Consider the following 11,175-nt stretch of genomic DNA (forward strand, 5'->3'; position numbering starts at 1 on the left):
TGGTCAAAGCACGAGGGACATTCACACTCTTATTGTTCAAGATAACAAAACAATAACACCTTGTGGCATTCTAGAAAACAGAGCAGACAAGCAATTGCAAAAGGGATAGTCGATAGATGGTTTGAACACATTTTGCATGTTTTGTGATGATTTTTTGCGTATGCAAAAAAAGGTGCTATATTGGTAGACTTGTTGCAATATGGTAATACTCCTTGCATATATGCGTGTTCATTTCTCTTTCAGTTAGCGTGTGTACATATAGCAAGTCATTTTGAGGGCTAACATCTGAAATATATTTACAAAAAATTGATTACATGGAACATATACTAGTACTAGTATACTAGTAAGTTGTAATTAGTGTTTATGAAAAAAATGAAAGTTAACCTAGTGGTACCCCTTTCGGCCTTTCCTCTTGCCATCAAAAGGAAATCCAACGGCCAATATTTCACCATCTCTGTCCTCCTATTTTCTCTTTCATCCTTCTTCCTCTCCCACTGTTGCCCCCAAATCCAGCAGCCACCGCCGGCGCTTCTCATCTCGGGCCGACGCCGACGCAACCCGAAGGACATCGGAGATGCAGCAGGTACGCAAGAAGCAAACCCTAGCGCCAAGCCGATCCCCCAATGGCGAGGGGTTGTTCCTGTCGACGTTCCATCTGTCCCTGTTTTGTGCGCCCGTGCTTCCGATCTGATGTGATTCTTGCGGTGTTGGTGGGCTAATCCTGCAGGGCGACGGCACGGAGGCGCAGGTGACATGGGAGGACCAGCAGAACATCAACCGGTTCGGCCGTCTCAACAACCGCCTCCACGAGCTCGCTGACGAAATCAGGCTTGCCAAGGTTTCTTTATCTGTTCCGCCCCCCTTCTGTTTCTCGGACTATGATGCACTTGTTGATATGCATTGTTTGAACTGTTTCCAACGAGATAAAAGACGAGATTTAGGCACTTGCCATTTGGAAGAGGCGCTGAAGGGCTTTTGGGGGGTTTTCTAGCCTATTGTGGTTAGTTATAGAGACCTGGGGAACTAGTATCATAGGATCACAGGGATTTGTGGGTTACTAGGACTTGCAAAGGCAATGCTTTGTGCTCTGTTGTTTATCTTTTGAGGAGGCGATTTGTCAGTGAGCTGTAAATTCCTGTTTCACTGTCATGTGAATGAACTGTAGTAGCATCTGTGCTTATGTGTGTCTCTGCGTCTGAATAGGTCTTCATCTATAATCACCTGCAGTATTTCCTTGGTTGCGGTATGAAAATATGTCATTATAGTCTGTTTTAGGTATTCGATGGGTTTATTTCCATGGCTAGTATTAGGTCAGATGATGGAATTTGCTATGGGTATAGTTTATATGTATGTACGTTGTCTGTTACCTAGCAACCCATGCATAATAATATTGAGAACTGGGGATACTGCAGAAGTCTTCTTTGAGATGTTGGGGAGATTTTGTGAAGTGTTTGCAAGGAACTAAATATTCTCATAAAGTTGTTATGCTCAATTACCTCTGTCAATACCCTTTGTTAAGCTCCATATGTGTGTTTATAACTGCAATACTATTTTATACAAACAAGTGAACACAATAGGTTTAGCTCGTGATCAACATTTTGGTTAAATAGAATCCCCAGTTGAGGGCTCAGGGTCTTTAGCAGCTGGGACTACAATTCTCGAATCGTCACATAGTTGTCAAGTCATGACCAAAACTTCATCACTAGGCAGAGGAGTTGACCAACTGTGCTACTTACTAATGTGCTTAGTCGTTCTGTATTTGTCATCATGGCCTAACATGTGTTGTTGTGCTAAGTGCTAACATTCATCCTCTTGATAAATATACAAGACAGTTGCAAAATATTACTATTATGGTTGATTCATTGGGTCTATCTGAACTTAACTTGAGAGATGACATGTAAAGAATGAACATGAGTGCTAAGCTAAGAAATTACAGTGGTTAGACTATTATGATTCTCAGATATATATGTTCATTCCTCCAGATGCTGATTGATGTATGCACATGACGCATTGTGATGTCCATTTTATACGCTAGCTTATTAATTTATATTAGGTATGGACATGCTTACCTTTATGTAAAATTAAAACACAAACTTCTGATCGCGGCATTACACTGTTTCTTTGTTTCACATGAAATGTTTTGCATGCCTAAATGAGCAACAGTAGATTGCCTAATGAGAGTGTTTCCGTATTTAGCAAAAAATGGAAACTTGTGACTACAGAGTGGCAATTTTTTGGCACTGGCTGTGAGAATGACATGTCGGTCCACTGAGATTCTGTCATTTTTTCAAAACTGCGATCTTCGTCCTTTCTGATAGATGCTGTGTTAGAAAATTTGGCTGCCAATATTGCATAGAGTACAATAGGCTGCTTTGCCCTTCGTGAATTTAAACCAGAATCTATATCTCTTATAAAGCAAAACCCCACTAAGAGATTATTTAATTTGTCTATCTTGACATGCAACACATCCACATCATCAGTTAATCACAGCCTTACGATTGTCATCTGCAACCGTCCATTATGTTGTCCCGACTGCCGTAATTGTACCCGCACGTACATGCTCCCGTGAAAAAAGAAAATGTCGAATACGTGGCCGTATGGCTGCCCTTCCATTTACCAGCTTTGCCATTAATTCCATGGCGACACAGAATTTCCAATCTTCTTCAATCCCATGAGCTGCATCTTCCTTGCACCATCTTCCTCCCGAGCCTCCTCCAATCAGTACATCCATGAGCACACTGTTCATCTTCCCATGGTGCAATGATTCATATTATATTCTAGCTGGGACAGAAAAATCATAGCCATTTGATCTCTGACGTCTAAAGATGTCATATAAGGGAGAAGACTGCCGTGCAACCAATTACACAATGCAACGAACACCAATCAATATGACAAAATCTCTACATATATTATGTCAATCTGAAAATGCGAAGAATTTCTAAAACACCACAACCCTAAACCCTATTTGCTTGTTTCCTCTATTTTCCAGGAAGCAAATGAAAACCTTGAGGATGCTGGGAATGAACTTATCTTGTGTGATGAAGATGTGGTGCGTTTCCAAATTGGAGAGGTGTTCGCGCACATGCCGATGGATGATGTGGAAACCAGGCTGGAGCAGATGAAAGAGGATGCGGCTAAGAAGCTGGAGAGGCTGGAGGAGGAGAAGGAATCCATCCTTGCCCAGATGGCTGAACTGAAGAAGATCCTGTATGGGAAATTTAAGGATGCCATCAACCTGGAGGAAGATTGAAGTTGAGTACTACTGGAGCTGTCTTCGAGTGTTGAATCATATGACACCTCTGTTCTGGTTCAGGTGCTTTGTTTGTCCCGATACATTGTTCCTTACAGTGTGCTGGCTAATGTAACATATGGGAGTTTATTCTCTTGAGGTTAACATGCGAAAATGTTGTTTCTTGTTTGGTGACCTGTAGATTGATATGAGGGTATGTTGGTTCTATTGCCTGCCCTGTTAGCTGAAATGTTTGGTTCTCTTACCTATGCTTGTTCATTCGAATATTGAAACTGTGAAGCCAGTCTATCGAGTTTTTAGTTTGTGTTTTATTCGAACATTGAAACTATCCGTAGAACTGGGGTGACCATTTGCCTTTGCGTCAAACTTGGTATCACGGTTAGCCACTTATTGATTCATGATATCTGCGTTGCCCTGTTTATTGGAGGGATCCACGAACGGACGAAAATCACTCATTTCGTAGCTCCATCTCCGATCAGAGGAAAGTAGGAAACAAAAGCTCTGCATCCATAGAGCCAAGATATACTGTAGGATTTGCAACCTGTGAACCAAAATGCACACCGCATCCATAGAGCAATATAACTACTCCGTACCATTAGTATAATATCCGTTTTTCAGGTTTTTAGGAAAGTACAAACAACATATTTATTGACCTCTATATTTTATAGATTTACATCATATATTGAGTGCTGCCCGCTGTGTCGCCTCGTTGGCAGCTGCATCCCCTACGTGAGCGCCCCCCCCCCTCCCCCCTAGAAAAATGTAGCTAATTAGTTAGTGGTAGTGGTAATGTAGTGTTGGTTGAGTGTTAGGTGTAGTGTAGATGATCTAGTGATGTAGTAGAAGATATTTGGAGTTGGTTAAGTGATGATATTTATACATTGTTGATTGTTAGTGGTACGTGGCACCGCCATGGAGATGAAGGTGCATGAGGCCGCGCAAGGTCCTGACCCGTTAGCATCAAGTCAACTGTGGATGCGGCCTTCGCTTCTCCTCCCATTTTTTCATTTGCTTAACAAGGTATTTTTTTTATTTGTCTATTCATGAATGGGATCAGAAACATATATGTACTAATATGTTGTTCAATTGTTCATGTTTTTTTAGAAAAACAGGGCTCCAACCCCGGTTTCATTTCTGAAACCACAGTCACATACAACCATTCAGTTTTACAAACCACATGACACCAACATCAAAAGCCTATCAGTTTTCCACCCAACACCATATCATTACAGACCGAGAACTAGAGGTTTTTGACGCAGCGAGAGGGGAGGAGAGGGCACACGATCAACCAGCAGCACAACTGGAGTTTTTCATGGTCGCTCCAGTACCTTGAAGCTTGCACCATCGCCAACTGATGTCTACGTGTGTTTCTATTCTTGTAGACAGTGTTGGGCCTCCAAGAACAGAGGTTTGTAGAACAGCAGCAAGTTTCCCTTAAGTGGATCACCCTAGGTTTATCGAACTCAGGGAGGTAGAGGTCAAAGATATTCCTCTCAAGCAACCCTGCAATGAAGATACAAGAAGTCTCTTGTGTCCCCAACACACCTAATACACTTGTCAGATGTATAGGTGCACTAGTTCGGCGAAGAGATAGTGAAATATAAGTAATATGGATGAATATGAGTGGTAATAACAATCTGAAATAAATATGACAGCAAGCAAACATGTAACAGAACTTGTTGGAAACGGTGTTTCAATGCTTAGAAACAAGGCATAGGGATCATACTTTCACTAGTGGACACTCTCAACATTGCAATCATAATTGAATATAAATATAAGCACTTCACTATGCTATTCTGAATTACTCTCTGGCTGGATAACGAACACTAATTCACCGTGTAGGGCTGCAAAAGCAAACCTTAAAGATGTATTTCCAAGTACTAATAAACACACCATGCTGTCACTTTGAGCATTCATAGGAGGTACTAACACACCACAATTTCATAGAGACATCCAACTCAAATCATAACCCAGTGAACAAGTATTCTGTGAAATATAGCCTAAGAGACCCACACGGTGCACACACTCGTCACCTTTACACACATGGGACAAGGAGTCTCCTGGAGATCACATAAGTAAAATCCACTTGAATAACATAACGACATCTAGATTACAAAGCTCATCATATGGATCTCAATCATGTAAGGCAGCTCATGAGATCATTGTATTGAGGTACATGAGAGAGAGATTAACCACATAGCTACCGGTAGAGCCCTCAGCCTCGGGGGAGAACTACTCCCTCCTCATCATGGGAGACAGCAACGGCGATGAAGATGGCGGTGGTGTCGATGGAGATGGCTCCGGGGGCAATTCCCCGTCTCGGCGGCGTGTCGGAACAGAGACTTCTGTCCCCCGAAACAGAGTTTCGCGATGGCGGCGGCGCCCGTGGAGTCTTTCTGGACTATGATAGATTGATTGAGGGTTTTCCGTCGCGAGGGAATTTATAGGCGAAAGGGCGATGTCGGTGGAGTCCCGAGGGGCCCACACCATAGGGTGGGGCGGCCCCCTGATACGTCTAAAACGTATCCATAATTTCTTATGTTCCATGCTACTTTTATGACAATACTTGAATGTTTTATACATACTTTACATTATTATTATACATTTTCCGGCACTAACCTATTAACAAGATGCCGAAGCGCCGATTCTTGTTTTCTGCTGTTTTTGGTTTCAGAAATCCTAGTAAGGAAATATTCTCGGAATTGGACGAAATCAACGCCCAGGGTCCTATTTTTACACGAAGCTTCCAGAAGACCGAAGGGATAACGAAGTGGGGCGACGAGGCGCCCACACCACAGGGCCGCGCGGCCAGGGTGGGCCCCGTGTCGCCCTATGGTGTGGGGCCCTCGCGCCGCCTCCTGACCTACCCTTCCGCCTACTTAAAGCCTTCGTCGCGAATACCCCTGTACCGAGAGCCACGATACGGAAAAACTTCCAGAGACGCCGCCGCCGCCAATCCCATCTCGGGGGATTCAGGAGATCGCCTCCGGCACCCTGCCGGAGAGGGGAATCATCACCGGAGGGGCTCTACATCATCATGCCCGCCTCGGATTGATGCGTGAGTAGTTCATCCTTGGACTATGGGTCCATAGCAGTAGCTAGATGGTTGTCTTCTCCGCTTGTGCTATCATTGTTTAGATCTTGTGAGCTGCCTAACATGATCAAGATCATCTATTTGTAATGCTACATGTTGTGTTTGATGGGATCCGATGAATCTAGAATACTATGTTAAGTTGATTATCAATCTATCATATATGTGTTGTTTATGTTCTTGCATGCTCTCCGTTGCTAGTAGAGGCTCTGGCCAAGTTGATACTTGTAACTCCAAGAGGGAGTATTTATGCTCGATAGTGGGTTCATGCCTCCATTTAATCTGGGATCGTGACAGAAGGTTCTAAGGTTGTGGATGTGCTGTTGCTACTAGGGATAAAACATCAATGCTTTGTCTAAGGATATTTGTGTTGATTACATTGCACCATACTTAATGCAATTATCTGTTGTTTACAACTTAATACTGGAGGGGGTGCGGATGCTAACCCGAAGGTGGATTATTTAGGCATAGATGCATGCTGGATAGCGGTCTATGTACTTTGTCGTAATGCCCTGATTAAATCACATAGTAATCATCATTGATATGTATTGAATCTTGATTTGTCAATTGCCCATCTGTAATTTGTTCACCCAGCATGTTAGTTATCTTATTGGAGAGACACCACTAGTGAACTGTGGACACCGGTCCATTCTTTTACATCTGAATACATTCTACTGCAATCATTGTTCTTACTGTTCTTTGCAAACAAACACCATCTTCCACTCGATACGTTTAATCCTTTGTTTTCAGCAAGCCGGTGAGATTGACAACCTCACTGTTACGTTGGGGCAAAGTATCTTGATTGTGTTGTGCAGGTTCCACGTTGGCGCCGGTTTCACTGGTGTTGCGCCGCACTACACTCCTCCACCAACAACTTTCACGTGCTTCTTGGCTCCTACTGGTTCGATAACCTTGGTTTCATACTAAGGAAAACTTGCTTCTATACGCATCATACCTTCCACTTGGGGTTCCCAACGGACGTGTGCTTCGCGCGTATCAAGCTAAATTTCTGGCGTCGTTGCCGGGGAGATCAAGACACGCTGCAAGGGGAGTCTCCACATCCAATCTCTTTACTTTGTTTTTATCTTGCTTTACTTTATTTTATTTACTGTCTTGTTTGCTTCATATTAAAAACACAAAAAAATAGTTACTTTACTTTCTGTCTTTTTTACTAGCTCTATATTAAAAACACAAAAAAATTAGTTACTTGCATTTAATTCATCAAGTTTACTTTTGTTTATTTCATCATGCTTCATCCTAAGTTTACTTTGAAAGATATACCGGTAGGTAGTGGGTCTATCATTGGAAAAGATAATATAGAAGAATTTTTCACTCATGTTAGTAAGACTGAAGATTTTGAAGATAGATCCTTGGTAGAACTTGCTCCTGATTATGAAATTGCTACTGCCTCTTTAGTGCACATGTTGGAAGCTAGATTTGTTAATCTTAATCCAATAATGCAACATATGTTTCTTACACTCGGGTGATATGGAAGAAGGAGAAAAGAAAGATTTTATTCTAGAAACCCTTCTTAGAGAATTTGGTGATGTAGCTAGAGAAGCTAGGAAAGTCTTTATTCGATATAAGATGCTAGGCTTGTGTACCAATTTTGCTAGTATCCTTGAAAAAAGGGAAAAAGATAGGTTAAGATACACTAATAAATTCAATTATGAGGGAGAAATTAAAGCACCAATACCTAGTAAGCTCCTAGGTATGCATGAAGCTTTAGAAAATAACTATGCTTGGCTTGTTCCTGAAAATTTGTTTGATGAGAATAGTAAGCCTAGGAGCAATGAAAGAGGAGTTACTTATATAGACCAGATACAATGCATTGTTGAGAAAACTCCCGACTCCTCAGGTAATTATGTTGATGCTTCATCTCTTGATAATACTTGATTTGCACTTTCTGCGCCTAGCTGAAAGGCGTTAAAGAAAAGCACTTCTTGGGAGATAACCCAAGTTTCATTTTATTTATTGTATTGTTGAGTCTTGGAAGTTGTTTACTACTGTAGCAACCTCTCCTTATCATGTTTTTGTGCCAAGTAAAGTCTATATGGTAAAGTTGATGCTAGATTTGGATTGCTGCGCAGAAACAGCATTGCTGTCTGTCACGAATTCGCGCAGATCTCTCTGTAGGAGAGTCAAAAAAATCTGAAAATTTACGTGCGTGATCCTCAGATATGTACGCAACTTTCATAAGTTTTGAGTTTTTCCATTTGAGCAAGTTAAGTGCCCCTGCAAAATTCGTCTTTACGGACTGTTCTGTTTTTGACAGATTCTGCCTTTTATTTCGCATTGCCGCTTTAGCTATGTTGAATGAGTTTCTTTGTTCCATTAACTTTTAGAAGCTTTGTGCAATGTCCAGAAGTGTTAAGAATGATTGTGTCACCTCTGAATATGTGAATTTTTGATTATGCACTAACCCTCTAATGAGTTTGCTTGAAGTTTGGTGTGGAGGAAGTTTTCAAGGGTCAAGAGAAGAGGATGATATACTATGATGAAGAAGAGTGAAAGGTCTAAGCTTGGGGATGCCCCGGTGGTTCATACCTGCATATTTTAAGAAGACTCAAGCATCTAATCTTGGGGATGCCCAAGGCATCCCCTTCTTCATCGACAACTTATCAGGTCACTTCTAGTGAAACTTTTTTTTATTCCATCATATCTTATGTTCTTTATTTGGAGCGTCGGTTTGCTTTTATTTTTGTTTTGGTTTGAATAAAGTTGGATCCCATCATCCTTATATTGGAGATATTACGCTCCGCTTTTTCATATGAAACACTTGTGTTCTTAATTGTGCTTTAATGTTCATGGCGAAGGCTGAAATTGCTTCGTTAAATTGCTATTTGGTTGGAATCAGAAAATGCTGCATATGGTTTGGGATAAATTGGCAATTGTTTGAGCTCTCATAGATCATGTTTAAGCTCTTGCATCATGTAGTTTAATCTATTAATGAAGAACTACCGTAGAGCTTGTTTAATTTGGTTTACATGATTGGTCTCTCTAAGTCTAGATATTTCCTGGTAAAGTGTTTGAACAACAAGGAAGACAGTGTAGAGTCTTATAATGCTTGCAATATGTTCTTGTGTAAGTTTTGTTGCACCTGTTCATACTTGTGTTTGCTTCAAATAGCCTTGCTAGCCCAAACCTTGTACTGATAGGAAATGCTTCTCGTGCATCCAAACACCTTGAGCCAAAACCCATGCCATTTGTGTCCACCATATCTACCTACTATGTGGTATTTTTCTGCCATTCCAAAGTAAATTACTTGAGTGCTACCTTTAAAATTTCATTCATTTATCTTTGCAATATATAGCTCATGGGACAAAACTATTGTGATGATGAATATGTAGTTATGTGTCTTAATTCTTATAAGTTGCTTGTTGAGCGGTAACCATGTTTCTGGGGACGCCATCAACTTTTTACCTTTGTTGGATATCATGTGAGATGCTATGCATGTTCGTCTTGTCTTAAGTAAGTGCGATTTCATGATCAAATGGTTTGAGTATGCATATGTTAGAGAAGAACATTGGGCCGCTAACTAAAGCCATGTATCATGGTGGAAGTTTCAGTGTGGACATACAACCTCAATCTCTTATGAGAATATTATTTGTTGTTGAATGCTTAAGCATTAAAAGAGGAGTCCATTATCTGTTGTCTATGTTGTCCCGGTATGGATGTCTAAGTTGAGAATAATCAAAAGCGAGAAATCCAATGCGTGCATTCTCCTTAGACCTTTGTACAGGCGGCATAGAGGTACCCCTTTGTGACACTTGGTTGAAACATATGTCATGTGATGATAATCCGTGTTATCCGAGCTGATTAGGACAAGGTGCGAGCACTATTAGTACTCTATGCATGAGACTTGCAACTTGTAGGAAGTATTATGCATAGCACATATGAATTATTACTACCGTTGACAAAATTGTTTCTATGTTTTCAAAACAAAAGCTCTAGCACAAAAATAGCAATCCATGCTTCCCTCTGCGAAGGGCCATTCTTTTACTTTATGTTGAGTCAGTTTACCCACTTCTTTCTATCTTAGAAGCAAACACTTGTGTCAACTGTGTGCATTGATTCTTACATGTTTACTTATTGCACTTGTTATATTACTCTATGTTGACAAATATCCATGAGATATACATGTTACAAGTTGAAAGCAATGGCTGAAACTTGATCATCCTTTGTGTTGCTTCAATGCATTCTACTTTGAATTTATTGCTTATGAGTTAGCTCTTATGCAAGTCTTGTTGATACTTGTCTTGAAAGTACTATTCATGAAAAGTTTTGCTATATGATTCATTTGTTTAGTCATTATCTTTTGTTAGCAATCTTTTGCTTCAGCTCACTCCATTCATCTCATATGCTTTACAATAATGTTGATCAAGATTATGTTGGTAGCATGTCACTTCAGAAATTATTTGTGTTATTGTTTACCTACTCGAGGGCGAGTAGGAACTAAGCTTGGGGATGCTGATACGTCTCAAACGTATCCATAATTTCTTATGTTCCATGCTAGTTTTATGACAATACTTGAATGTTTTATACATACTTTACATCATTATTATACATTTTCCGGCACTAACCTATTAACAAGATGCCGAAGCGCCGATTCTTGTTTTTACGCTGTTTTTGGTTTCAGAAATCGTAGTAAGGAAATATTCTCGGAATTGGACGAAATCAACGCCCAGGGTCCTATTTTTACACGAAGCTTCCAGAAGACCGAAGGGATAACGAAGTGGGGCAACGAGGCACCCACACCACAGGGCCGCGCGGCCAGGGTGGGCCCCGCGCCGCCCTATGGTGTGGGGCCCTCGCGCCGCCTCCTGACCTACCC

General features: G+C 41.1%; 1 protein-coding gene across 1 annotated transcript; it reads left to right on the plus strand.

The window, feature by feature from the left end:
• Positions 1-471: 471 nt before the first annotated feature.
• On the plus strand, positions 472-3,563 carry LOC124699462 (probable prefoldin subunit 4). The gene is made up of 3 exons (XM_047231759.1): positions 472-583; positions 728-838; positions 2,990-3,563. Exons 1-3 carry the CDS (start codon positions 575-577, stop codon positions 3,248-3,250), a joined length of 381 nt encoding a protein of 126 aa, XP_047087715.1. The 5' UTR covers positions 472-574; the 3' UTR covers positions 3,251-3,563.
• The last annotated feature ends 7,612 nt before the right edge of the window (positions 3,564-11,175 follow it).

Source organism: Lolium rigidum, chromosome 3 (genome assembly GCF_022539505.1).
Source record: "Lolium rigidum isolate FL_2022 chromosome 3, APGP_CSIRO_Lrig_0.1, whole genome shotgun sequence".
Taxonomy (NCBI): Eukaryota; Viridiplantae; Streptophyta; class Magnoliopsida; order Poales; family Poaceae; genus Lolium; species Lolium rigidum.

Coding starts and splice junctions, on each gene's coding strand:
- LOC124699462 (XM_047231759.1), top strand. Junction 839..2,989: donor ACGAAATCAGGCTTGCCAAG/GTTTCTTTATCT, acceptor TCTATTTTCCAG/GAAGCAAATGAAAACCTTGA.